Source organism: Meriones unguiculatus, chromosome 7 (genome assembly GCF_030254825.1).
Source record: "Meriones unguiculatus strain TT.TT164.6M chromosome 7, Bangor_MerUng_6.1, whole genome shotgun sequence".
Taxonomy (NCBI): domain Eukaryota; kingdom Metazoa; phylum Chordata; class Mammalia; order Rodentia; family Muridae; genus Meriones; species Meriones unguiculatus.
Genome location: NC_083355.1, coordinates 5,895,643 through 5,923,345, shown reverse-complemented (window position 1 = coordinate 5,923,345; position 27,703 = coordinate 5,895,643). Strand labels below are relative to the sequence as shown.

At 54.9% G+C, this 27,703-nt stretch overlaps 1 protein-coding gene across 1 annotated transcript; it reads right to left on the bottom strand.

Moving 5' to 3' along the window:
- Nucleotides 1-216: 216 nt before the first annotated feature.
- On the bottom strand, nucleotides 217-27,108 carry Qrich2 (glutamine rich 2). The gene is made up of 23 exons (XM_060386199.1): nucleotides 26,861-27,108; nucleotides 26,473-26,800; nucleotides 26,218-26,310; nucleotides 23,524-23,583; nucleotides 22,878-23,126; nucleotides 16,672-19,126; nucleotides 15,862-16,194; nucleotides 13,348-15,621; nucleotides 12,768-12,853; nucleotides 12,309-12,406; nucleotides 11,866-11,980; nucleotides 7,462-7,716; nucleotides 6,293-6,415; nucleotides 6,125-6,199; nucleotides 5,793-5,957; nucleotides 5,522-5,643; nucleotides 4,852-4,917; nucleotides 4,520-4,621; nucleotides 3,919-4,119; nucleotides 3,478-3,613; nucleotides 2,763-2,850; nucleotides 1,951-2,088; nucleotides 217-404 (listed from the first exon to the last, which is right to left on the bottom strand). The coding sequence occupies exons 1-23, from the start codon at nucleotides 27,106-27,108 to the stop codon at nucleotides 217-219; spliced, it is 7,998 nt and encodes a 2,665-aa protein (XP_060242182.1).
- Nucleotides 27,109-27,703: the final 595 nt, after the last annotated feature.

Here is a 27,703-nt window from a genome sequence, read left to right as displayed (position 1 = left end):
CTTGATTTCTTGCTCCGACCATAAACCAGACCTGCTGCCCAGGGAGAGCTTCTGCCCTTCAGACATGGGGGAGGCCTGAAAGCCCAGGGCTGCTTGGCCAATATTGGGTATTGACTGTTCTTGAGGTTCACTCCATCTCCAGGGAGGGCACCAGAGAAGTCCCTTGGCACCCAACTCCTTTTTTTTTTTTTTTTTAAACATTTATTTATATCTCGTTCATTGAGCAGTGGGGGATCTCGGTCCCCGGGTGGGCTCCTCCAGCCCCTCCCTGAGGGGCTCCTCCATGCTCACATCAATCCGAGGTGGGTTGCCCGGCAGGTGTGGCATGTCTGTGGGGATGAAGGAGGTGTGGGAATGATAGCTCTCAGAGGAGACTGGTCTCTCTTTCTTCTGCCCTGTAGAAACTTCAAGACAAAAGCTTGCTCTGCCTGGTCCCCTATACTGACATTCTAGCTTGCCCAAGGCCCAAGCAAGTTGTGAACCCCAATTGCCAAGCTGCTGGGCTGGGCCACGCAGTGCAGGCATCCATGGGTATTCTTGAGCAAGTGCTGAAAGCCGGTCTGTGATCCCTGTGTGTGAGCATTTGGTAAAAACAGCCCTGTGCGGGATTGCAGAAAGAACCCGCCTCTTTGGTGACACCTCCTGTTCTTTTAGCGGCTGTATGGGCAACACTTCCACAAGCCCAGGATTTTTCTACTTCACTCTCTCCAGCTTCTTATATGGTAAGTATTTCTGAGTAGAAAGGGGAATGCCTGAGATAAGGAAGCCAAGTACCCAGCAGAAATCCAGAAACATGCTCTCGTAGCCCATTCTTCTTGGTTACCCTGGCTGGCCCTTGAATTCCAGCTCAGCTACTTCCTGTCCGACCTCTCAGTGTCCCTGTTTCTCTAGTTGTTCCTAGGGCTATTGTTGGTCTCTGCCTGGTAGTGTAGGTGTGCGAATTAAAACTGGATTCACAGACAAAACCACCTAGCAGCCTGGCAGCAAGAAACCCTTAGAGGTGGTACAACACCAGGCCACAGGCCTGGTACAGTGTTCCGCCCCCATCTCTGCCTCAGGCTCTCCCAGTCAGGGCTGGGATGGAGGTGTATTACAGAGCTCAGAGGTCTTAGCTGGGGAGCAGGGTTACTGTAGGGATGTCAGGGTCCTTGAGCCTCCTGCAAAGGTGTGGGGGCTGCTGCTGGGTACCCCTGCCTATGGCGAGCACCCATCCTGCACGCATGCATATCCGTGACAGATGAAGGGAGAGATTGCTCTAGTCGCCCGGTAGTGTGGGTGCCAGCCTCACTTTCTAGCAAGGACCACAGGCCTGGTGTGGGAGAACCTAGAGGCCCCCTAGCCCCTTGGCCTTCCCTCTGATCTAGCCTCTCCAGGGGGAGACCAGGAACTTTAAGGGCTTTCTAGGCCTAGAGGCTGAGGGACACCTAAAAGCTAGGGTCAGAGTGGTGGCGGTGGTGAGGTCATCATGCCCTGGGCCCACAGCCTGGCTCTTTTAGAGCATTTATGTGTTTGAGCAGGGAAGACCGTGGACCTGGCCCCAGAGAGCTGGGAGCATGTGTCCTCTCGTGTGGAGTAGGAAGCAGCAGTATTCACCTCACAGGCCCACCTTGGCATGTACCAAGTGGCCAGCTACTTGGTTTTCTTGAATCTCCCTCCCATCCCATCCTTTAGCTCCCTGGCCCTTGTCCCCAGCCCAGGCTGGAAAAAAGTGGGAGGGCCACCAGGAAGGGAGGAAAGGCTTGGGGATAGTATTCAGGTGGAGGAGAGTGGGAGGGCCACCAGGAAGGGAGGGAAGGCTTGGGGACGGTATGCAGGTGGAGGAGAGTGAGAGGGCCACCAGGAAGGAAGGGAAGGCTTGGGGACAGTGTGCAGGTGGAGGAGAGTGGGAGGGCCACCAGGAAGGGAGGGAAGGCTTGGGGACAGTGTGCAGGCTGCCCAGGAGGAAGCTACCTGAAGTGCCGTCAGCCAACATGTGTATGCTCTGAGGCTGAGTGGTGTTGCCCAGGGCTGGCTGGCTGTGCATCTGGAGCCGGGTATGCTGGAGCTGCTGGAGCTGCTGCAGCGGTTTAGCTTTATGCTTTGGCATTCCTGAGGTTGAGAAGGGCAGAAGGAGCGTCAGCACCAAGTAGAGATGGCGGTGAGAAGCCAGCTGGGGTGGGATCCTTTACTGGCCAATTTTGTGGCTGTGTCCCTTAGAAACACTTCATCCATCTACAGGACTACCCATCAGTCTGTCCGCCCATAGCCACCCATCCACTCATTCTCTGAAGACCTGTACACATCGGCCTTGTGTGGGGCCTGAGTGAGTTCTGGCCTCGGCTTGTGGTTCAGGAAAGAGACAAGGAAGGCACAAGGCATGATGGGAAAATGATGAGCCATCCACTTCCTATATGTCCTGGAAGTGGGCCTTCAAGAGCCTGGGAGATTGTTTGATGTTGGAATCAGATAACGGCCCTTTGCTGGGTTTTGAAAAGCCAGTCAGCTGCATTGTTATACTGCACTGAGGCGGAGGCAGGAATGCTCAGCTGTGGATTTGTAAGGATGAAGGCCAGCAAGAAAGGACAGAGCCACCCCTGGGCGATTGGCCCAGGCCCATCTGCTGCTCTCCTCCAGAAAACAGCTCAGCCACCCAGCTTCAGGAGGAGAGAGAAAGTACCTGAGGCCCAGTGGTCCAAGACAAGCCCAGACCAGGAGACAGACAAGTGTTCTCTGCAACCCAAGCCAGAACTCCCGAAGGAACCCAACGCTGTCTGGACACTCACCATCTTTCCCTAGGATGCCTGGCAACCTCGTATCCATCCGTCCCTTGTAGATGTGTCCATCGAGCCCCAAGATATCAACCTCGTCATGCTAGAGAGACATGTACATGTCCATCTCCTCTGTAACATCCTGAGCATCCTCCAGGGAGGCCTAGGGTGCAGGCACTCTCTGCAGGTAGGGCTCAGAACGACCCCCAGGGAACTGAGGCCTGGGGCCACTTGTCTGGCTCTGAGGAGTCTGAGGCAGCAGGCTTCCCACTGACTTCAAGGCCAGTGTGGGAGATCTAGCTAGTACCAGTCCAGCCAGGACTGTGAATAGCAAGCCCCACTCTCAAGAGAAAAGACCCTTGAGTGGTGTTCTGAGGCATTAGTGGAAGGCAGCAGCGGAGTGCCTGGGAGACATATGGAGGAATGGCATTTCACCCAGCAGAAAGCCCAGGCTTTGATTTGAGCCAGACCTGTACATCCCAGCTACTTTGGGAGGCCAAGGCAGAAGGATCACAAGTTCGAGGCCTGCCTGAGCAACTTTGTAAAAAAGACCATGCCTCAAAAATGAGAGGTGAAGAGAGGCCGGGGAGATAGAGCTCAGTGCTAAGGGCCTGCCTAGCAGTTCCCTAGGACGGCAAGGAAGAAAAAGAAGGTGGAGGGGTCTTGAGGCAGAGGGCCCAGAGGGGCCATGGCAGGGCTATGCCCCCCTCCCCCACGGCTCCTGCCAGACCTTCATGGCAATCTGGATCTCCTCCAGCGGGGACAGGTGCTGCAGGCGGTTTCGCCGGTAGGGGTAGGTGAGGGTGTGGCTGCCCCCACATCGACGGGGTACAGTTGAATAGGTGTAGTCAGCCGTCTCTGGCCCCCTGGGGACAGACAGACACGGGGGAATCACAGGCAGTCGAGTGAGCCGAGGCCACCCCCACCACCCACTGGGCACTGGGTGGTGCGCGGCTCTTACACACACACACACACACACACACACACACACACACACACACTCTCTCTCTCTCTCTCTCTGTCTCGCACCTTCCTTACATACCTTACACACACTCTCACCCCTCATATCCACCCCCAACCCCAGGCACCCGCAGCAGTGGAGGGAGGCGTTTGCTCTTAACATGCTGGCCGAGTGGAAGCCAGGCTTGGTCACCAGGGCCCTCCTACCTACCGCTTGTAGCACGGGTGGGTGAGGCACTGGGCGCGGAGCAGCTCTCGGATCATCTGGCTGCTGGCCTTCACGGAGCCTCCAAAGTGGATCTGCACCTTCTCGATGTCCATCAGCATCTTGGAGTGCATGCTGCGCAGGCGCCCCACGCTCTTCTCCATCTGGGACAGGTCACCCCGAGAGAAGCTGCCGCCCAGCTTCAGGCTGTGAGATCCAGGCAGAGGGAGAAGTCAGCCCAGGACCAGGCAGGCAGAACTCTTCTCCTGCTCACACTCCCTTCGGCTCCAGGCCCCTGTTCTGCGGGACCCTGTCTGAACTGAGCCGGCACTTGTAAAGGGCTAGAGGCCCATGACTGAGGGCTGAGGGTCTCTGGGCAGCTCAGACCCACCTCGGAGGGACCAGACTTGCTGGGGAAAGTTTTCTCTAGACACAAAATCCTCCTTCCCCAATCAATGCTTAAAATGTAATTAAAACAAAACAAAAAAGGAAGTCAGTCTAGTGTCCTCCGTCCTCATCCTGGGCAGACCTTCTGCAGCGCCCTCTAGAGCCATCGCCCTCCCCTCCCCCCCTTCCAGGCCTGCCCAGAGATGATGTTCTCCCGTACCTGCGGCTCTGCTGTCGGACCTGCTCCAGCTCAAACACAGTGTAAGGCCGGATAGAACGGTGCCCTGGCATGCCGGGAATCATGGGGGTCACGGAGATGACTCTGGGCAGCAACAGAAAGAAGGGGAGGGTGTGAGAGATCCCACCACTCAGCAACAGTGGGCACCGCTGCTGCAGGTTCTGGAGGTCCTAGCTGCCCAGCGTGAAGGTCCAGGGACCAGGGACAGAAATGGACACGAGGTTAGGTGAGTGGTTAGGTATGGGGAGACACGCCCCTGGTCTGATGCCTTCCTCCTGCTGACGGAGGCTGTGGGAGAGGTGTGGGCCACTCACTGTCCAGTCACAGTTGTCTCCAAGGGACGGTCACACGACAAGCAGTGGAAATGAGCCAAGAGCTGCCTGTTAGGAAAGGGACACAGCTGGTGAGATCCAGAGAGCTTGATCCCCGGCAGGACAGGCTGCTGGCAGCCCAGTCCACAAGGTGGCAAGTGCTGCCCTACTTCCTGGGAATTCACCTGGTCCTAACCATCCCTTCCAGGGCACACATCCAGGAGCAACCGTCCAACTGGGTACCTTGTATGTGCCTCTGGCGCCCCCTTGTGGCCAAGGTGGGATTTCCCTAGCCAAGTGACCAAGGAGCATCTTGGACATCTCTGTGCTCCAGAAATCCAGTGTACAACAATCCAACCCTAGGGCCGGGTACCGGTAGCACACACCTTTAATCCCAGCACTCTGGAGGCAGAGGCAGGTAGATCTCTGAGTTCGAGGCCAGCCTGGTCTACAGAGTCAGTTCCAGGACAGCCAGGGCTGCACAGAGAAACCCTGTCTCGAAAAACTAAATACAACCCAACCCCAAGAGCCTTGCACACACCTTCCTACTGCCTCACTGTTGTCTGAAGGATCTGGCCAAGTAATTCACCTCTAAAATGCAGCCCCTCTACCGGACTGACAGTTCTGGGGCTGCCCAGCTCTCCCGCCTGCCTGCCTGCCTTCCCGGCCTCACCTCCGCATGGCTGCTGCCTCGTCTGCCTGGTACAGTGGAGAACGCTCTTTTAGCTGCTGCCGGAGTGATTTCCAGCGGTCCTCCAGCATCTGCTTCAACGGGTCCAGCTCCAGGCGGTCCAGCTGGGGGGTGGGGTGGGCACCAGGTGAGTTTAGGGAGGCAGGTAGGTGGGGGGAGGGATCTAGCGTCGGGGAAAGCGGTGGCGCCCTGCTGGCAGGGCCACGGGCGCGCGCCCGCGGGCGGGGAGCAGCCCTGCTTCTCCTGCCCTCACCTTGCTGTCCATCTCTGCCAGGAGCTTGTCCAGAAGTTTCTGCCAGTCTTGCTCCTGCCCACTCATCTTGGCCACCAGATCCTTCATCATGTGGTTCAGCTGCTCTGTGGTGGCGTCGAACTGGATCCGGCTGACTTTCGACGCAAGAGCGCTTTTGTCGGCTTTCTGCGTAAGAGAGTGGCGTGGGGTGAGCGCGTGCCTCCAGCGGCCTGTACCGTTTTCACCTGCTGCCTCCCTGTCCCCTGCCCTCCTCAGCCCTCCCCAGCCCCGGGCCCTCCCGACCCCCGCAGTGGCAGGGGAGGAGCCAGAGGCCCCCGGGGTCTGGCGCTCACCACATCAATCTCCATCTCCAAATGATCTCTGTTGGCCTTCTCCTTCTCCAGCCTCTCTATCCCCTGGTACAGGACCTGGGGAGCCATGGAAGAGTGAGCCACGCTGGGCGGCGGGGCCGGCCGGGCCGGGGCGCCTCACCTCCCCGCCAGGCGCCCGCGGCGGCTCACTTCAATGTCTTTCTGCTTCTGCCGATGGTCCTCGATGAGGTTGCTCGTGGTGATGTTGAGTTTCTCGCAGTCGCCCTGGACCTGCAGGATGGCGCTCTGCACGTGGCCCAGCAGCTCCTCATCCTACAGCAGTGACGGGATGGGGGGGGGGGGAGGTGGCTTTTGGAGGCCTGCTGGGCCAACTCATACTCAGCGGCTGCCTTTTGAACTTAGAACGCAACGCAAGCCAAGTGTGGTGGTGCCAGTTTGAAATCCCAGTGCTCGGGATGAACTGAGATGGAAGTTCCAGTGAAATCTGGGCTACCCAGTAAGACTGGAGTGGGGGGGGGGGAGGCGCAGCTCTCCATGTAAAGGTACTTGTTGCTAAGCCTAGTGACCTGACTCTAACCCCCAGGGCCTACATACTGGAAAGAGCTGGCTCTGGCAAGTAGTCCTCTGACTTGTGAAAGTACACCATGAAGTGTGTATGTGGACACGCACACATGTGCACTACCCCCACACAGACACAAGTAAACACATACATGTTTACAAAAACCGATGCCATCAACCAACACTTAAGCTCACTCCAAACCCGTCCCGGCTTCCCTCGGCATCCACGGCAGTGGTGTCCCTCCGCTGCAGGCAGCCACCAGTCCCTCACAGCTGACGGGCTGGCCTCAGCGGCAGTCGGCAGAGAGCTGACTGCGGCTCAGATGTACCAGGCTGCCCCATGTTCCCTGAGAGGTGAGGTATGGCCAACAGTCTGAACCAAATCTTAATTTTCTGCATCCGAGAGTAGAAGTTGAGATCCGGTGGTGACCACCCTCCCCCCCCCAACACCATCCCCACCCCCTCAGCAAGCCTTCTGCCCAGGCAAAGTCCAGTAAGTGTTGGGGACATTGGGAGCTGCGTCCTGCTGCTGTACCCTTGTCCCTGCATTCCATAGTGGGCCTGTTCCACCCACCCCCACCCTTCCCAAAGTCTCCTATCTCCAAAGTGGCTGCCACTGTGGACTGTGTAAGGACCAGGGCCGTATGTGGGCTCTGACTAGAAGGGCTCTACCATGGAAACCTGACCCTCACGCTCTGGGCACCCCTCCCTGTAGATAGAGTACTGTCAACCATGGCTTCTGTGGACATCTGGGAAGGCCGCCTCTAGCTGCCCTGTGAGGGAGCAGAGCAGGGACTCACCTGACCCTGCAGCTTGGCCTTCTTGGAGGGCCTGGAGGCTGCCAGGCTGCTCACCATGTCCTGCAGCTGCTCGTAGCGCTGTACCAGCAGGCTGACTTGATGGCCCACATCCAGACTGCAGGCTGGACAGGTGGCCTCGGGATCAAGCTGGCCGGGCACCATGCTGGCTGGGAACTTGTGTGAGCTTATGCTCATGGATAGCAGCGTGGAGGAGGAGCTCAGCATGCTCTCGATGATGGTTCTGAGCTTGTCCAACTGGATGCAGACAGAAGGGAAGGGCGAGGAGGTAGGTCACGGTCACTCCTAACCACCAGTGGCTGCGTGCTCTGCCCCTCCCCAGCTGTGAGACAGGACAGTAGCTGCCTCCTCACACCGCATGGAGAATGCTGTGCGCAGTAGACAGCTGATCTCTACCCAGCAAATGGTTTCCAGATACCCTCTCTGCCAGCAGGCAGTGCTAATGACGAAGCACTTGCGGGAGTTTTTCTGCAGCCGGCCTGTGGGTCCAGTGCCTCTGTAGCTAAAGCCTAGAGGGGTGTTCTCACAGGGCTCTGACGATGCAAGGCTCTTGCAAGCGCTCGGGGTATGAACGGTGGGCTTGCGCATGCTCTCTCTCTCTCTCACCCAGGATGTACACTCTTAACAATAAAGGAATGTGAGAAATGCAGACAAAGCTACAGGGGTCTCTCCCAATAGGAGGTAAAAGTCCCCTCCGGGGAGAGTTGCGCTCAGGCTGGCTTTCCGGCTTCCCCTCTTCTCCCTGCCGGCTCAGCCTGTCACCACCAGTGCTTGGTCCTGGGTGGCCATGTGGATTCAAGAACAACCAGCCTAGATTTGCTTAGGATGCTGCCCAAGAAGGGGCACTCTGTCCTTCCTAGTGGGCAGTGACACCAAACACTCTACTACAGAGCTCAGGGAGGATATCTGAAGCTGTGTGAGTGTGGCCAGAGGACGGAATGCGGGAGTCTGTGTAAAACAGAGTGAGGCCCAGGTGGTTGGTGAGAGGGCGAAGTCTGCTTCAGACTGCCCCCGACTGGGAGTTCTCTTTCCAGCTCTTTGCAGGCCCACACACAACACATTTCCCCTGTGTTCCGGGCTCTCATTCAATCAGCAGCTTGCTGAGGAAGGGTCTTGAGCTAAGGCCAGAGCAGCTGATGGCTGCTAGGGTAGAGAAAGGCACGCCTCAGAAAAGCTTGCCAGTCGGGTCTCAGTAGAACCATCAAGAATAAAAAGCAGACCCCCGGGAAAATTAGGATTCAGAAAGAACAGCATAAGAAGGCGTATAAGAGGGCTGGAAGAAAGGCAGGGAGGGCAGGGAGGTGGGGGCCTGGAGGGCAGGTGGTGCAGAGGGTGGGACCTGCTGGCAAGGATGCCAGGGTACCCGGAGCCTGGTTCCAGCCCAGCACTGCAAAGAGAAGACAAACAAAAGCAAACAAAAGACCACAAAGGAGCTAGGGGTGGGGGTGGGGTTCTCTACAGATTCAGCGTGGTCCTGGGAGACCCCTGAAGGCTGCCAGGCTCAGGTATAAACTGGCAAGTGACCTTTGACTCTCTGAACCTCCTCCTGCCCTCGCAGGACGATCAGCTGCAGTGGTGAAGGAGCCTGGGAAAGGGAGAGGTTGCCAGGGTAACATAGCAAAGATGCTGTCTGGTGTGTAAGGCTCCAGCACCTCAAGTGTGCAAGTGCACACACAGAAAGCACACAATGGCCAGGAGGCAAAGGAGAATGTCTCAACATCACTAGTTAGTTACTGAGCAAATGCAAATCCAAATCCCAGTAACACTTTACACCCACGACAATGCTTGTAGCTTTCAAAGAGGAGAAAAGAGGGCTGGAGAGACCAAACCCAGAACCTTACATGCCAGACAATGTCTTCACTGTGCTACACCCACATACATAGCCACAACACACACACATACACAACACACACACACAGGTACACACACATACACAACACACACACCACACACAAACACAGGTACACACACATACACAACACACACAAACATATACACACACATACACAACACACACAAACATATACACACACCATACACAAACACAGGTAAACACACACATACACAACACACACACACAGGTACACACACACACACCACACACAGATACACACACACACACACCACACACACACACAGGTACACACACACACACCACACACACACAGGTACACACACACACACAGGTACACACACACACACCACACACAAACACACACACAGGTACACACACACACCACACACACACAGGTACACACACACACACACCACACACACACAGGTACACACACACATACACAACACACACACAGGTACACACATGCATATACAACATACATAAACCTACATACACATGCATACACAATATACACACATGCAAATATAACACAAATAGACAAACATCCACACAAAAATGCAAACACATAAACACACACATACGCTTGCATAATTAATTGAAGACAAATAGAACACACCTACAAGGAGAACAGGATAAGTTGTTGATGAAGTGGAAAACTGCGGCCTTCATCCACTGCCGGTGGGAATGGTACGGTTGCCCGGGAGCATAGGCCCTGAGCCTCCACTGATAAAGTCACTGTGCCACGCAGACCTTCTGCTCCAGGGTCCATGCCCAAGAGCAAAGGAGACACACTCCCACAGACTTGTGCACGAGGTGTTCACAACAGCAAGAATCCTGATAGCTGGAGGATGGGAACAACCCGGCCGTTCACCTGATGGATGGGCTGGGAAACTGAGCTGTTGCCACAATAAAAGTGAATGCCAGAGCCAGGTGGCGGTGCATTCCCTCCCAGCGCTCAGGGAGGCAGAGGCAGGAGGATCTCTCTGAGTTTGAGTCCAGCCTGGTCTACAAAGCGAGTCCAGGACAGCCAGGGCTGCCCAGAGAAACCCTGTCTCAAAAAAAAGGGGATGGCAGGTGTGGACAGATGACAGTGCTCAGTGGCTAGGAGCACTCATGGCTCTGGCAGAGGACCAGCCCCCCCCACGTGGTGGCTCCCAACCATCTCTCACCCCGGCTCCACCCCTGATGCCCTTCTGTGGCCTCTGAGGGGACTGCCTGCGCGGGGCGACTTACAGACAGGAGGAGAGAAGACCCGAAACATGAAAGGTCAATCTAGAAACATTAAGAAGCCAACCAAAGGGCTGAAGGCACAGCCCAGGATTCAGGGTACCCATCGCTCGTCCCGTGGACCTGGGTTCGGTTCCCGGCGGGCGCCCACGTCAGGTGGCTGAGCCCCGTGCCTCCATGCTCCGTGAGCAGGGGCCCTCCCTGCACACATGGCATGCACACGTTACTGAGAATAGCACCGGTACACAAGCTGCCGAGGGAAAGGACGGGAAGTGCCTTGGGGCCTCGGCCTTCCACAGAGATTTACAGGCAACCAAGAAATACTGAGAACAGAAGGGAGAGTCTGCTCCAGGAGAACCATGCCAGGACCAAATGCTCAGCCCCGAAAACGCCCGTACAAAGGGCATCCCACGGACTGAGCAGGTTGTATGTTTATATTTAGGAATACACACACACACACACACACACACACACATTTGAAAGAGAACAAAGGGCATGCTGGAGGGATGGCTCAGAGGTTAAGAGCACTGGCTGCTCTTCCAAAGGTCCCAACTTCAATTCCCAGCAACCACCTATAGTGAGATCTGGCGCCCTCTTCTGGCCTGCAGGCACACATGCAGGCAAAATGTTGTATAAATAAATAAATAAGAAAGTGAACAATGGGAGGGCATACGCCAGGGCCTCAGAGGAGAAAGGGTGTTGTTTGTTCTGCTCTTTTCTTTGTGGGGGGAGGGGTTGCGACAGCGTTTCTCTGTGTAGCCCTGGCTGTCCTGGAACTTGCTCTGTATGTAGAACAGGCTGGCCTGGAACTCAGACTCTGCCTGCCTCTGCCTCCCCAGGGCTGGGATTAACACTGTGTTTTATGATATGTGGATTAAGGGAAATACACACTAGAAAACAGACAGTGGGGGAGCCTGTGTCTAAACGCCTGCACTAGTGGCCTGGAACTTGTGACCTCAGACACAGCTGAGCCCCAGGCCTCTAAGCCTCCTGTCCTACAGACTTTGGGTGAAGAGCGCCCCCGAGAGGCCCATGTATTTGATCACGCGGTCCACAGTGGTTGCTTCCTTTGTGTAGCCGGAGATGGAATCTTCCAGCTGGGCTGCCTGCTACCGGCCATCCCCACCTCAACGCACCCTACTCTTCTCCGAGTTGCTTTTGGTGACAGCGTTTTATCATAGCAAGGGAAAAGTGACTCCACACCGCCCCCCAGAGGCTGATCTCCAGGTGGGGAGGGCTGGGCTGCCGACCCTCCGCGCTATGCTGGGAGGGGCCCCGGACCCCGGCCACAGACTGTTCACCTGCTCCTGCAGGTAAAGAGAGGCCTCCGACACTGAATTCTCCATGGCGGCCTTGCCTCGCTCCTGGCTCTCTCTCAGCTCCAACAGCTCTTTCTCGATGTCACTCACCGTGATTCTGCAATGTTCAAAGGACAGCTGGTTCCACCTCCGGCCCAAAGCCCATTGTTTACTAGTGCAGAGGCCTGGCCGCGGGAGATGCAGCAGAATGAGAACATCTGGGGCCTCTGTCTAGGGGGTTCCAAGTGGGGGCCTGTGGGGACACGTAGCCCGAAGACAGAGACTTAGCGAAGCCTGTGGTGCTGACACGTCTACCGGGTCTTGAAAAGACCAGGACAAAACTGAATAGTCAGGACAGTCCAGATGAGAGACAGAGGCCCAGAGCAGGGTGTGGGGAGACAGAGCGATGCCAGCCAGGGCCCCCAGCTGTGGAGTGAGGGTGTCACCTAAGGATGCCCAGCTGCAAGCTCAGCTGGTTGGATTTCGTGTCCTTCTCCACAGCGGTGCTCTCCTCCATGTCCAGAAGCCTCTGTATCTTCTCCAGCTGCAAGCACAGAGGAAGCCAAGTGTCAGGCCGGCCTCGAGCGTCCGCTCCCCTCGGGAGACGGGCATATATCCAGCCCTCTTCTAGCTCACGGATGAGGCTGCTGGCAGCGGAGACCCGACAGCTTTTTGCAGTGGCCTCCACCTCTAGAGAGTCTGTAGTAGGGCCCAAGAGCCCTGTCTACTGGACCCCTGAGGCTCTGAAGTGTCCATCTGCAGGACTGACACCGGGTTCTGTTTTCTGTCTAGGGAGTGAGGACCAGCAAGGCTACCATGCAGTGTGAGGGGCTGTGGCATCCAGCCGAGCGGAAGTGCATGACCCTCTTTCAACTTGGCGCTGACCTCTCCCCCGCAATGCACACCTTTGCCTTGTCCTGCCGAACTTCTTTATTCAGGGCCTTCACGTGCTTCAGCTGCTCCGACAGGTCCTGTGGCAAGTTCTTCTTGACTATGGAATACAGAGGGGTAAGATCCCCACGGCTCCCTGACCCGTTTCCAGTCCCTCAATAATGAGTTGACCACAGAGGTCGAGTTGCCAGATTATTTCACCCTGTCTTCCCCGGGTCACTAGGCAAGAAGCTAGGAGAAGAAGGAGAGGGCAAAAATCTCTCCCTCGGCCTCTGCCAGTTCCGTCTGCTATTGAGTTGTGATTGGGCAAATGGTCAGCTTCATTCTGCAACTGTCCCTGCCTCCACTCACCTCCATGCTCTTCCATCCCTTGGTACACACTCACACCCTGCTGCCCTGACAAAGTCCTGAGAGCCCAACTTCATGCTTCTTCCCACCCCTCAGCCCTCTGCCCCCTCCCTCCCCCACCCCCATCTGCCCCCATCCTGCTGGCTTAGTTTCACACCTTGCTATCATTCCTCCCCGCCCCCTGCCCCCTCCCCCGCCTCCCCTCAGGCTGCCGGGTGCCTCCCCTCTGTGCCGAATGATACTCACTCATTGTTGTCAGCAGGTACTGCAATTTCTCAAAATCGGTCTGGCCAGCCAGTTCCTCGTCCAGATCCTTCATGTGTTCCTTCAGTTCCAGATAAATAGCAATGATCTCACCCATCAGGCGGAAAGTCTCCACTGCCGTGGGGAAGGTTGGAGACAGTTTTTCCAGCGAGTCCTGCCTCTCACTTCCTGACGGGAGTCGTTCTTCACGTTGTTCACCTTGCTCACGCTCTTCATGGCTCAAGGGAATTCCGGTGTCACTGCTCTCTCCTTCTGGGGCTGGTTCAGGTTGGATTTTCACTGAGGAAGGTTCCCTGCTTAGATCCCAAGGTATGCCAACTTGGCGTTCTTGGCGAGGGTAGTACCGTGTTTGACCATACGGAACCCCACCTCGGACCGCCTGGCCATACAGGTCCACTCCAGGAAACATAACCGACCTCATTTGTTCTTGGCTATACTGTGCCTGGGGCAGTCTCAGGCGAGAGTCAGCCTGTGGTAGCTGAAAGCGAAGATCAGCTGAGGGCCAGCCTATCTGGGATTCTCTGCCAATAGGTGGATATGCACCAGTTTGAAACAAGCCGGAAGGATAGGGGCTAAGTGGACCCTGGCCAGGGATGGTTTCCCTAGACTGAACCAAACCTTGAGGGCCTGTGCCAGGCCTAACCAAACCTTGAGGGCCTGTGCCAGGCTTAACCAAACCTTGAGGGCCTGTGCCAGGCTTAACCAAACCTTGAGGGCCTGCGCCAGGCTGACCGATCCCAGGCTGTTCCATGCCGAGGCCAGATGTCGCAGGCTGTAGCAAACTAGGCTGATCTTCCTCAGGTGGCATTGGAGAGCCGCGCCGATCCACATCAGGCTGCACCAAACCCAGCTGAGCTGTACCTGACTGCACCGGCCTGGGCTGGACTGCTTCAGGCTGCATGGGGCCACGCTGCGCGCCTGCCACAGGCTGCTGCATTAAACCGCGCTGATCTGTGAGAGGCTGCACCAGCCTGGGCTGAACTACTCCAGGCTGCAGTGGGGCACGCTGAAGTCCTGCAACAGGCTGCTGCATTAAGCCGCGCTGATCCGTGACAGGCTGCATCAGCCTAGGCTGGACTGCCCCAGGCTGCGGTGGGCCACGCGGCTGCTGTGTTATGTCACGATGATCCATGAGCGGCTGCATCAGCCTAGGCTGAACTGCCCCAGGCTGCAGCAGGAGAGGCTGAGCTCCTGCTGCAGGCTGCTGCATTAAGCCGCGCTGATCCGTGAGAGGCTGCACCGGCCTAGGCTGGACTGCCCCAGGCTGCGGTGGGCCACGCTGAGCTCCTGCCACAGGCTGCTGCATTAAGCCACGCTGGTCCATGCCAGGCTGCACCAGCCTAGGCTGGACTGCTCCAGGCTGCACAAGGCCACGCTGGTCTACTCCAGGCTGTGCCAAGCCAGGTTGCATCAAGCCACGCTGATCCATGCCAGGCTGTGCCAAACCCCGCTGACCCATGCCAGGTTGGACTAAGCCACTTTCATCCACACCGGGTTGTACTGAACCCTGCAGATCCATGCCCTGTTGTATCCAATCAAGTTGACCCCTTCCGGGTTGTATCAAACCACGTTGATCTCTACCAGGTTGGAGCAAAACACGTTGTGCTATACCAGACTGATCAGCTATTGGCTGCATTAAACCAAATTGAACTGTACCAGGTTGGACCATACCAGGTGAATATGCATCAGGCTGCATCCAACCACTAGGAAATGCACCAGGTTGCACCAGGCCACTCTGATCTATAGCTGGTTGCAACGCACTAGGCTGAGCTGCTCCTGGCTGCACCAAGCCAGCCTGAGCTGCACCTGGTTGCACCAAACCAGGCTGAGCTGCACCTGGTTGCACCAAGCCAGGCTGAGCTGCTCCTGGTTGCATCAAGCCAGGCTGAGCTGCACCTGGTTGCATCAAGCCAGGCTGAGCTGCTCCTGGTTGCATCAAGCCAGGCTGAGCTGCTCCTGGTTGCATCAAGCCAGGCTGAGCTGCTCCTGGTTGCATCAAGCCAGGCTGAGCTGCTCCTGGTTGCACCAAGCCAGGCTGAGCTGCTCCTGGTTGCATCAAGCCAGGCTGAGGTACTCCTGGTTGCACTAAGCCAGGCTGAGCTGCACCTGGTTGCACCAAGCCAGGCTGAGCTGCTCCTGGTTGCATCAAGCCAGGCTGAGCTGCTCCTGGTTGCACCAAGCCAGGCTGAGCTGCACCTGGTTGCACCAAGCCAGGCTGAGGTACTCCTGGTTGCACCAAGCCAGGCTGAGCTGCACCTGGTTGCATCAAGCCAGGCTGAGGTACTCCTGGTTGCACCAAGCCAGGCTGAGCTGCTCCTGCTTGCACCAAGCCAGGATGTGCTGCTCCTGCTTGCACCAAGCCAGGCTGAGGTATTCCTGGTTGCACCAAGCCTGGCTGAGCTGCTCCTGGTTGCATCAAGCCAGGCTGTGCTGCTCCTGGCTGCACCAAGCCAGGATGTGCTGCTCGTGCTTGCACCAAGCCAGGCTGTGCTGCACCTGGTTGCACCAAGCCAGGCTGAGCTGCTCCTGGTTGCACCAAGCCAGGCTGAGCTGCTCCTGGTTGCACCAAGCCAGGCTGAGCTGCTCCTGGTTGCACCAAGCCAGGCTGAGCTGCACCTGGTTGCACCAAGCCAGGCTGAGCTGCTCCTGGTTGCACCAAGCCAGGCTGAGCTGCTCCTGGTTGCATCAAGCCAGGCTGAGCTGCACCTGGTTGCATCAAGCCAGGCTGAGCTGCTCCTGGTTGCACCAAGCCTGGCTGAGCTGCACCTGGTTGCACCAAGCCAGGCTGAGCTGCTCCTGGTTGCATCAAGCCAGGCTGAGCTGCTCGCGCTTGCACCAAGCCTGGCTGAGCTGCACCTGGTTGCACCAAGCCAGGCTGAGCTGCTCCTGGTTGCATCAAGCCAGGCTGTGCTGCTCCTGGCTGCACCAAGCCAGGATGTGCTGCTCGTGCTTGCACCAAGCCTGGCTGAGCTGCTCCTGGTTGCATCAAGCCAAGCTGAGCTGCTCCTGGTTGCACCAAGCCAGGCTGAGCTGCTCCTGGTTGCACCAAGCCAGGCTGAGCTGCTCCTGGTTGCATCAAGCCAGGCTGAGCTGCTCCTGGTTGCATCAAGCCAGGCTGAGCTGCTCCTGGTTGCATCAAGCCAGGCTGTGCTGCTCCTGGCTGCACCAAGCCAGGATGTGCTGCTAGTGCTTGCACCAAGCCTGGCTGAGCTGCTCCTGGTTGCATCAAGCCAGGCTGAGCTGCTCCTGGTTGCATCAAGCCAGGCTGAGCTGCACCTGGTTGCATCAAGCCAGGCTGAGCTGCACCTGGTTGCATCAAGCCAGGCTGAGCTGCACCTGGTTGCATCAAGCCAGGCTGAGCTGCACCTGGTTGCATCAAGCCAGGCTGAGCTGCTCCTGGTTGCATCAAGCCAGGCTGAGCTGCTCCTGGTTGCACCAAGCCAGGCTGAGCTGCACCTGGTTGCACCAAGCCAGGCTGAGCTGCTCCTGGTTGCACCAAGCCAGGCTGAGCTGCACCTGGTTGCATCAAGCCAGGCTGAGCTGCACCTGGTTGCATCAAGCCAGGCTGAGCTGCACCTGGTTGCATCAAGCCAGGCTGAGCTGCTCCTGGTTGCATCAAGCCAGGCTGAGCTGCTCCTGGTTGCATCAAGCCAGGCTGAGCTGCTCCTGGTTGCATCAAGCCAAGCTGAGCTGCTCCTGCTTGCATCAAGCCAGGCTGTGCTGCACCTGGTTGCACCAAGCCTGGCTGAGCTGCTCCTGGTTGCACCAAGCCTGGCTGAGCTGCTCCTGGTTGCACCAAACCAGGCTGAGCTGCACCTGGTTGCACCAAGCCAGGCTGAGCTGCTCCTGGTTGCACCAAGCCTGGCTGAGCTGCTCCTGGTTGCACCAAGCCTGGCTGAGCTGCTCGTGCTTGCACCAAGCCTGGCTGAGCTGCTCCTGGTTGCATCAAGCCAGGCTGAGCTGCACCTGGTTGCTTCAAACCAGGCTGTGCTGCTCCTGGTTGCATCAAGCCAGGCTGTGTTGTGCCTGGCTGTGCCACTGCAAGCTGATCTACACCAGGCTGCTCCATACGCCAATCTGCAGCAGGTTGCACAAAAGCGCGCTGATCCATTTCAGGTTGTACCAAACCATCCTGAATTGCATCACGTTGTAACAACCTAGCTGCATACGTGCCTGGCTGTCCCACACCATGCTGAATGCCACCTGGTTGTACAAATCCATGATCCATTCCAAATTGTACCAGGCCCTGTTGCTCTATACTAGGTTGTACCAAACCAGGCATGTCTGCCCTAGGCTGTACCCAGCCTTGCTGATCTGTGCTTGGTTGAAACCAAACAGGCTGACCTGTGTCAGGCTGCACTAAACCTTGCTGACCTGCACCAAGTTGTGCCAAACTAGGTGGATATACACCAGGTTGAATCAAGCTAGGCTGGCCTGCACCAGGAGGTACCAAACGTTGGTCCATGCCAGGCTGTACCAAACCACCCCAATCTGTGCCAGGCTGTACCAAACCACGTTCATCTGCTCCTCGCTGAGCAGAACCCTGCTGATCAGCCCCTGGCTGCACCATCCGCCAGCCGCCTGCCCCAGGCTGAGCTGCACCTTCCTGGCCTGCCTGAGGCTGCAACCGGGTCTGCTGGTCTGCCCCAGGGGGCACTGACACCTGCCGATCGACAGCCGGCTGCAACAGGGTCTGCTGTTCTGCCCGAACAGGCATCGAAATACGCTGCTCTGCACCCGGCTGCATCACGCCTGGCTGCATGAAGACAGGCGGCACCGCACCGGGTGGCACAGCACCGGGCGGCACCGCACCGGGGGGCACCGCACCGGGCTGCACCAGACCGGGCTGCGCTGCAGCAGGCTGCGCCAAACTGGACTGCACCAAGCTGGGTGGCACCGCACCGGGCTGTGCCACACTGGCCTGATCTATACCAGGCTGTAGGAAACCAGGTGCCTCTAAGATGGGCTGTCCAAAATCGTATTGAACTGCACCAACTTGCGTCAAACCAGGCGCCGCCAAACCATATTGACGTCCCTCCATGCCAGGCCTCATCAATCCCTGCTGATCCATGCCAGGCGGAATCACTCCTTGCTGGCCTGTGCCTGCACCCATAAGTCCACGCTGATCTACGCCAGCTGGTGTCAAGCCTTGTTGATCCATAGCCCATGGTCCTGGCCCACGGCCATACATGGCAGCCTGTTCCATGCCCTGTTGGTCTGTTGCAGGTTTCATGGCTTGCTGATACATGCCGAATGGAGCTGGAGCAAGCTGGGGTGTGGTTGCCAATTGCTGGCTATCTATTTCTGGTGGTAATACACCAAGCTGAGTCGTAGTGATGGGCACCACAGTTTGAGGATAAGGGCCAGGGTAGCGCAATGCAGGCTGCTGATCCGGCCTTGGGTAAAGCTGAGCCTGACCAACGGGCACTCCGCCACGCTGGTCAACGGCTGGGGCTCCCTCCTGCTGAGTTGGTTCAGGTTTACTTTTTTTTCCACGTGTGGGAGGCACAGACTCCTTAGCCTTCTGTTGATCTGGTGTCACCTGGGTTGGCTCACGGGCAGGTTGAAGTTCAGCACCAGTGCCCTGATATCTGGCAGCGACCCTTTCATAAGGTTGTCTTACCCCACCGGCAAAGGGCTGTTCTGGAGCCATAGGGAAATCCAGACTGGGGCCAGGAGTTGAGGTCCGGGGAACTGCTCCACTTGGAAGGAAGTCAGGAGCTGTTCTGCGCCTGCCAGGTAGTCCTAAGGATTCTGAGCTCTAGATAAAGGGAAAGAGGGGAATTGATTACAACAAACAGGAAGCCACAGAAGCTGAAAGGAAGGCCATCTTAGGTATTTTACTGGGATGATTTAAGACCCTTGCAGAAAAGAAACCCTGTCTGAATATGTGTGTAAGTGTATTTGTGTGTGACGTTGTTGTATTTGTGAGTGTGTTATGTTGTGTGTGGGGTGTGTGTGTGTGTGTGTGAAAGAGAGACAGGGTGTGGATTAAACCTGGGCCTTGCAAAAGCTAGAATACCAGGCAAGTCCTCTACCACTGAAGCATATTTCCAGCCCTTCGTTTTACTCTTTATGTTGAGGCAGGAGTCTCCATAAATCATCTAGGCTGGCTTTAAACTCACTCAGCAGTCTAGGGCAAACCTTGAACTTTTGCTGTCTCTGCCTCAGGCCTGGGATTACAGGCCTGCTAGTTTTTGTTGTTGTTGTTTTCTTATTTGTTTTAAGACAAGGACTTGAACTCCTTATGAAGCAGACAATCACAACTTTCTGCTCTTCCTGCCTCCACTCTGGAGTGCTGGATTACACCTGTTACGCCACATCCAGTTTGTCAGCAATAGGGGACTAATCCTAACATTTTGTACAGGCTAAGTAAGTATTCTACCAAGTAAGCTACAGCCCCAACCCCTAGTTTGGCTTTTTATGACAACCCCCAGGTTGGCCTTGAATTTACAACCCTCCTTCCATACCTATTAGATTACATACCTGTTCTCAGTTTCATTGGCTCTATGTCTTATCTGCAAGATCCAGGGGACTCTCCCTCAAGATCCTTAACTTCATCAGACCTACAAAGTCTCTTTTGTCATTAAAAGGTAACAATGGAGGGATATAGATGTTTGTTACAGGATATGTGATCCCATTGTGAACCCATTATGAACTGTAAAAATCTGTTTCTAGTTGTAGAGTGGCTCAGCCCTAGCACACACCTTTAATCCAAAAGTGCCCTGTAAACAAGATCTAAATAAAGTTAACCCTAGGTCAAGAGGCAGAGCAAGAAATCAGCTGACAGGGATTAAGCAGAAAGAAGGGACTTTGAGAAAAGGGTATTTAAGAGAAGACAGAGCTTTTAGCTGTTGGGGCTTTTGGCTTTTTCTTCCCTGGGCTGTTGGGTGAACTAGTAAGCTTTTTGGCTTTTGGCTTTTTCCTTCCAAGCTGAGTAGGAAAGTCAGCTGGGTGCTTTCTCTGCCTCTCTGAGCTAGTAGGTTTTCACCCCAGCATCCGGCTTCTGAGTCTTGGTAAAAATCAAATGATTGGGATTTTCTTTCATTAAAACAGCAGAACATGGGCTGGAGAGCTGGCTCAGAGGTTAAGAGTACTCGCTGTTCTTTCAAGGGTCCTCAGTTCAATTCCCAGCAACCCCATGGTGGCTCATAACCATCTATAGTAATATCTGGTGAGCAGGCAGAATGTTGTATAAATAATAAATAAATCTTAAAAAAAAAACCAAAACAACACAGCAGAATGCTCTTAGCACATTGTATGAAATCCTACTACAGAAGTTGTGGGAAAATAGAGACCTGGAGGAGGGGCTGCTATTTTTCATTAATAAGGGAATCAGGTGACACCCATGTCTTTCAAAAGATGCCTAATGGGTGAACAGAGCAGTTCTTGCTTCAGAATATATTCAACAAGGGACTGGTGAGATTTCTCAGTTGGCAAATATGTCTGTGACTAAGCCTGACCTGAGTTCAACCCCCGGCCCTCATGGTGGAAAGAGGAACCTCCTCTTTAGGGTTATACCCTAACACCCACATAGGCATCCTGGAATGCACACAGCCATACATAGACACAGACACACAGAATAAATTAAAGGATACTTGGAAGTATATATTGTTACCCCAACCATAACAGTTTAAAGAATCCAGTGCCTCTCTAACTATATAATCTCAAAATATATATATCACACGGTTTTGTTCAAGATTTTGAGGCAAGTTCTGTGGGGATTTGGAATTTGGATGCCTTAGGATTATGAGGGACGACAAAATAATTTACTGGCCATTTCTTGTGTGTGTGTGTGTGTGTGTGTGTGTGTGTGTATACACACATTTTTGGAGGCCAGACATAGTCATGTGTCTTCCTCAGTCCCTCCTCTTTGGTCTTTTGAAGGCACCAGTTTGGTCATCTTTGAGCTCACCAGGTGAGCATGGATAGCTGGCTGGCATGCCTCAAAGATCCTCTTACATCTCTCTCCTCAGAACTTGGATTATAGACACACACCTGTACACCCGGCTTTACTGTGGTGCTGGGGACTAAGCTCGGGGCTTCGAATTGTACTGACATGTTGTCTCCCCAGCCTGCCCTGGATTGTTCTCTTCTGTAAAGGAATTTTAATTCAGAACTTGGATGTCCTGGGAAGAGCTCACATGCAAAGACCTTCTAGGTCTGGTATACAAACACGCCTTTAATTCAGGAAACAGAGGCAAACAGATCTGAGTTCAGGGCCAGCCTGGTATAGAGCAAATATCCGGTAAAGAAAAGCTTAGTTTCAGGCATGGAGGTACACTCCTTTAATCCCAAACAATGAAGGTAAAGACAGTTTGTAGAAGGAAGCACCCGTGTTTAAAAGTGATGTCTAATTGAACAGCAGAAAAAGTGACAAGTCAGAGAAAAATGTGACAGAATAGGACACACCCGACTCTCAGGAGAAGAGAGAAGAAAGAGAAGCTACTTAATAGGCAATTTCAGGAGGCAGTTTTACCAGGACAGGTTGCAGAAAAAGAACACAGTGAGGACAGAATGAGCTAGAGAATGAGAAGGAGCCAGAACATTAGGACAGATTGCTGGAGTTAAAGGTCAAGTAGAGCAATTCAGAGAGAGAAGCCAGACTGAATAAGTCAGCTGGGAGAGGAGTATGAGCCAGATCAGCCGAGTTGAACCAGCCAGCCCAGAACTCAGCAAGAGCTAGAATGGGTGAGCTTATTAAGCAGCGTGTCTCAGAACCTGAAAATATTCTTTGCCTGGTTAAATTGTACGGAGGCTAGAAGCTTCCAGGATGAGGCTTCAGTTAGCAGAGGCAACAAGCCTCCAAGACAACATCTAAACCAGACAAATGAAAGTTACTTTTATACTCTTCTTCTCAATGTGGCTCTCAACGCGGATTTTCAACCTAAGACTTTTGTCTTTTGCTTTAGCTTTATGTAGCCTGCCAGACCGCTGCCGCCGCCGCTCGGTGTATGTTAGGCATTTTTTGTTTGTTTGTCTGTTGTTTGCTTTTTAATTTTTTTTTTCTTTCTTTTTATTTTGTTTTTAGAGACAGGATTTCTCTTTGCCAGCCAGGTTTTTTTTGTTTTTGTTTTTTGTTTTTTTTTTTGCAATTATTAAGGTTTTTTTGCTTAGTTATTTTTGAAACAGGGTCTCACTAGTCATGGCTGGCCTAGAGCTCTTGACGTAGACCAGTGGAGCCTGCCTCTAAGGGTCACGTGACAATCACACAAGGGTTTGCTGAGGATGTGGTACCATCTCAAGATGGACAGACAAAGCTTGCTAGAGCACTGTTTCCGGTTTGGTCACCCTGGTCCATGGGTGTTAGGAGATGAAGGCTTCTTAGGGGAGACTATAAAGGAAGTCTGAAAAGCTACAGAAGCAAAGAAAACCACCCTTGGGCGTCGTTTTTCACCCAGTGAAAAACTGGCAAAGCTCAACTACGTGGGCCCTGGCGTACGTTCTGTATGGGAGGCTTGAAGAGTGACTCCTCTCTGTGTGGCTGCAGACCCTCAGCTGGGGCAGCAGACCAGTAATTGCGCTTCCCAAGCCGAGGGGGGGTGACATGCACTCATGCCCACGTCATCTTGGAAAAACATTTTAAATATCCACAGTCTGTTCCCTGGAACCCTACCCAAAGCCACTGCCCAGGATCCCTGTTTATTTACCCCTCTTGAGGCCCTTAAGCCATCACTGATCGCTTGTTCCAGCTCTTCCCAGGTGACCATGGTGACTTCTTCCTCACCCGGAGCAAGATTCAGCCTCCGACTTAATTGCTCCTGTCAGTAGCGGATCAAGACACAGACACAGACGCACACACACACGTTAAGCATGAATGTGTGTGCACGAGTGCACACACCCCCATACACACACCCACACACTGTAGATCGGGGCCAACAGGGTTGACTGGTTACTATAACAGCCCCAGCCCCAAGGAGATTCACCGGCCTTCAAGTGACTAGCCAGAAGTACGTGGGTGGATTCCCAATAGACCCAACAGGGCAGAGAGAGCAAGGACTCGCCCTTCTATCTAGTGCTGCCACCTAGTGTGTACCCCCTACCCCCAAAGGACACAGATAGGCAGGGGGAGTCGGGGCCAACCCTAGAGAGAAGCCAGGCTGAAGAGAAGCCCTCTCCCCCTCAGGGCCCTCGCCCTCCAGGGCTTGCCCGTGTTACCAGGTACTCTTCCCGGGTTCTGACTATCTTCTCCAGCTCATTCAGGCGATTAACGATTTCCTGGAAACAGAGTGTGGACATGGACCATCACTCAGCCCTCCTGTGCACACATGCACGCATGCGCACCCACACTGGCTTGGCGTAAAGGAGAAAAGGAAGTGAGATGCACATGTCGATTAATAAAGGGATTCTGGTTTCCGGTTTCTACCTAGTTTCCACATGGCAGATAAAACCAGGTACCCAGTTCTTTTCCTGGTCAACAGGGAAGCAGATTTCAGTGGTGACAGCAGTAATCCAGGGCAGTGTGCGCTGTCAGTGTTGGTGTAGGGGGGGAGAATGTCATCCCGACTTCATCTCACACTCCCAAAAGTTCCACAGCAAGGCCCACGCTGCCTCTCCAAACTCAAGTACCATGTACCTCAGCCAGGCCTGCTAGTCTGAACCTCGGAAGGAGAGAACCCCTTGAGGGGCCCAGCAAGTGACCAGAGCTTCAATTGTTCTTTACTGCTTGTGCTGACCTCCAGGGTCCAAGGTTAGATTCCAAACAGACTCTTCAAACTCAAGAGTTTGGGAAAGGCCAGGCATGGTGCTGCACGCACACCTGGTATCACCACCATTGAGAGATAGCTAGAAGGGTCAGGGGGTCAAGATCAGCCTTGGCTATGCAGTTAAGTACAAGGCCACCGAACTACAAGGAGACCCTGTTTCAAAACAAAAACAAAACCAAAAAACAGAAAATGAGGTCCACTTCCCAGGGCAAAGAGAGGTGCAAAGGGTCCTCAGGCCTGTGGGATGCTCTGGCTGCCCTAGGGGTAGAGTTCCCCAAGGGCTCGGCTCAGCCTCTGCTGGCCTGTCTTGCATCCATTTCTCTGTCGGGCCTCTCTCCATCCTTTCTTCCTGTAACCCCTCAGTGTGTGTGCTACAAGATGACCCTGTGTGTGTCCAGCCTGAGCTGGCTGGCTCTGTGTTTCCTCGTGCACAAAGTACATGAAGAAACATCTGGATAAACTTCTCCCTTGGGAAGATCCTACGCAAGGTGAAAGTGTCCCCAGCCTGCCACAGCTTTCCTCCGTCACCATGGGGCACTGGTGTCTGGTTTTCCATCCGTGGTCCCCCTCATGAAGACTGATCTATACACTGCCAGAGTTCTTTATTCTCCCCTGTAGCGGAGGAGGCTCTAAGTGATGTCTTGAGTAAGTGTGTGCTGTTGACATGGGCACAGCTCAGTCAGGGATCCCAGAACCTCAGAACCACGGAGGAATGGCAAAGCACCCTCCCCTACTCCCACCCTCACCCCCAACCCATGAGGCTCAGGGGAAATGACAAAGTCTTTTTCTGGTCCGTGTGTGGATGTTGACAGTGTGTGCAGAAAGCATCCATCATAGTGAGCATGTGCACATCACTCACACACACACACACACACTCACACACTGGATATTTACAGACTGAAGGCCGCTCCCCTCCTCTGGAGGCAGGCTAACCCTGTGTCCTTGATCACTGTGCATAACATCTCTGCCTCCCTGTTTACACTCCTCCAGTCTCCAGACTGGCCTAAAACTTACTTATTGGCTGGTGTGAATAAAAATGGCCCCCATCAGCTCATATGGTTAAATGTTTGGGGAGTGGCACTATTGAAAAGATCTTGGAGGAAACAGAACACTGGGGGTGGGGGGGGTGGCTTTGAGGTTTCAAAAGCCCAAGCCAGGCCCAGTGTCTTTTTTTTTTTTTAAATGTATTTATTATTTATATAGTGTTGTGCCTACAGGCCAGAAGAGGGCACCAGATCTCACTATAGAGTGTTGTGAGCCACCATGGTGTTGCTGGGAATTGAACTCAAGACCTTTGGAAGAACAGCCAGTGCTCTTAACCTCTGAGCCATCTCTCCAGCCCCTGGGCCTGGTGTCTTTCTCCTGCTGTCTGCGATCTGGTTGTAGAGCTCTCCGCAGCTTCTCCTGCACCGCGTCGGCCTGGGTGCTGCCATGCTCTTGGCTGGCCGAGACAATGGGCTAACCTCTGAGCTGCAAGAGAGCCCATTCTGTGTTTTGTTTTCTAAGAGTTATCTTGACCACGGTGCTTCTTCACAGTAGTAAAACAGTGGCTAAGATAATTTGCTTTGAGACAAGGTCTCACTATGTAGCTCCAGTTGGCCTGGAACTGGCCATGTAAACCAGGCTGGCCTCAAACTCGCAGAGATCCCTCCCCCTGCCTCTGCCTCCTGAGTGCTGAGATTAAAGGAACCACCACACCAGGATTGCCGCTATTTTCAAGAAGAATTCACGATTCTGCAACGTTGCCAGCTGCCCTCTAAGCCAGTTTAGATTTTATGGTTATCTCGATAAGTTATTAATGGCCCTAGGAAATAGGAGATGGTGCTGGAGTGATGGCTCAGCAGGCAAGGGCGCCGGCTGCTGGTGTTTCCGACCAGGTACGGTGTCCTGCACCCAAAGGGCCTCACTCTCTGTAACCTCAGTTCCAGGGATCTGATGCCCTCTTCCGGAGTCCTCAGGCACTGCATGCATGAGGTGCTCACATGAGCATGCACGCACGCACGCACGCACGCACGCACGCACGCACGCAAACACATACACAAAAAGATAAAAACAAACCAATCATAGAAAGAAAATGAAGTTAGGGAGGAGCGTTGTGGCTAAGGGTCACCCCACTGGTGAGGTGTGGTCCCAAGTGTGTCCTTACCTGGGGATGCAGCTCAGAGTACTCCCGCGCCTTCTGTTGAGTTTCTTTCAGGACTTTCACTTCGTCTATGAGGTCTTGGATCACATTGGTGGACTGCAAGGCAGAGGAGGAGCTGTGTGAAGCCAGGCCTGGCACCTCTTTTTTGTTTTTTGGCGGGGATGGGGTGAGATGGGGGGTGGGGTGGGGTGGAGGGGGAGCTTAGGGGCTGAAAAGTAGCCCGGCGGAGCGGAGGCCCTGTAAGGTCGGTGTACCCACCTTGGCTAGGGTGACAGGCGGTATAACCTTTGGTTGTGACACCCGGGGTTGCATCAGGCCTGTGGGCTCAGGCTTTTTCCCCTTGAGCTCTTCGGCTTCCGGTTTGGTGATCTTTATTGGGGGGGCCTTGGAGACCGGCTGTCGGGCCTGCGGAGCCGCCGCCGCCGCCACATCCTCCGGCTTGGAGAATTCCTGGAAGACCTCGGGGGCTGCAGCCATTTGGTCCATGTGTACCTCGATACCCTGCATTTTGTTTTCTATATTCTTCATCTTCTTGCTGAGGTCCTGTACCTGGCTGCTCAGGTCCTTCACCTGGGTTTCCAGGGTCCTCGGCTGCTGTGGCTGCTGTGCCTGCTGTGCCAGCTGTGGCTGCTGTGCCTGCTGTGGCTGTTGCGGTGTCTTGGCCACACTCCGGCGCTTCTCTTTGGCGGCTGACAAAACCGGGGAGCTGTAGGAGCTTCTCACCTCGTCCACTGAGGGGCGAGGCTCAGACGGGTAGCGGAAGTCGGTAAGGACGTCTTGGAGGTTGAGGTTCTTGAGCATGGCCACTATCAGTGTGTGCAGGGCCGTGAAGTTCACTGCCCCCACCTCCGGAGTGCCGATTGCCAGGTCGGCCAGCTCCCGGAGGGTGACCATGTTGGGTACCAATGAGGACCGCATCGTGTGCTCTGGTGGGAGACGGAGAACCAGGGGGGAAGGGCAACGAAGGCCCCTCCCCCCTTGCGCCTGGCAGGTCTATGGGGCCAGTAGGGGTCTCAGCGGGCGGCCCTGCTTATGGGTTTGTGGCTTCTAAGCCGGAGCCCTGGGCTCCGCTCTCCTCGCCAGCCCAGCCCGGCTCTCGGCCGGTGGACGTTTGGAACGAGGGCGGCACGGTTAGCGGGCTGCGGCTGCGGCGCGGGACCGCAGAGATTCTAAGAACACGCACTTAGGTCAGCTCTTATTGGGACTTAAAAAACGACAGCAGACGCTTTGGCCACACCCCAAGCGGTGCCACCAGTTTGTCAGTAATACTCCCAACGAAAGGGGGTAATGAGGCTGGTCCAGAGCGTTTGCATTAAGGACAGGTCAGTTTCGGAGAGGCTGAGGTGTTCCTGTGCGTGCGTTACATCCCCGCCCCTCAACACAGAAAGCCCGAGCCTCTAGCCTTTGCAGGCTCCCAGGGACATAATGACGTAAGGGGTAGCCCTGCAACCTGCATTTAGGCATGCAAGTCTAAGGGATACAGTGCCTG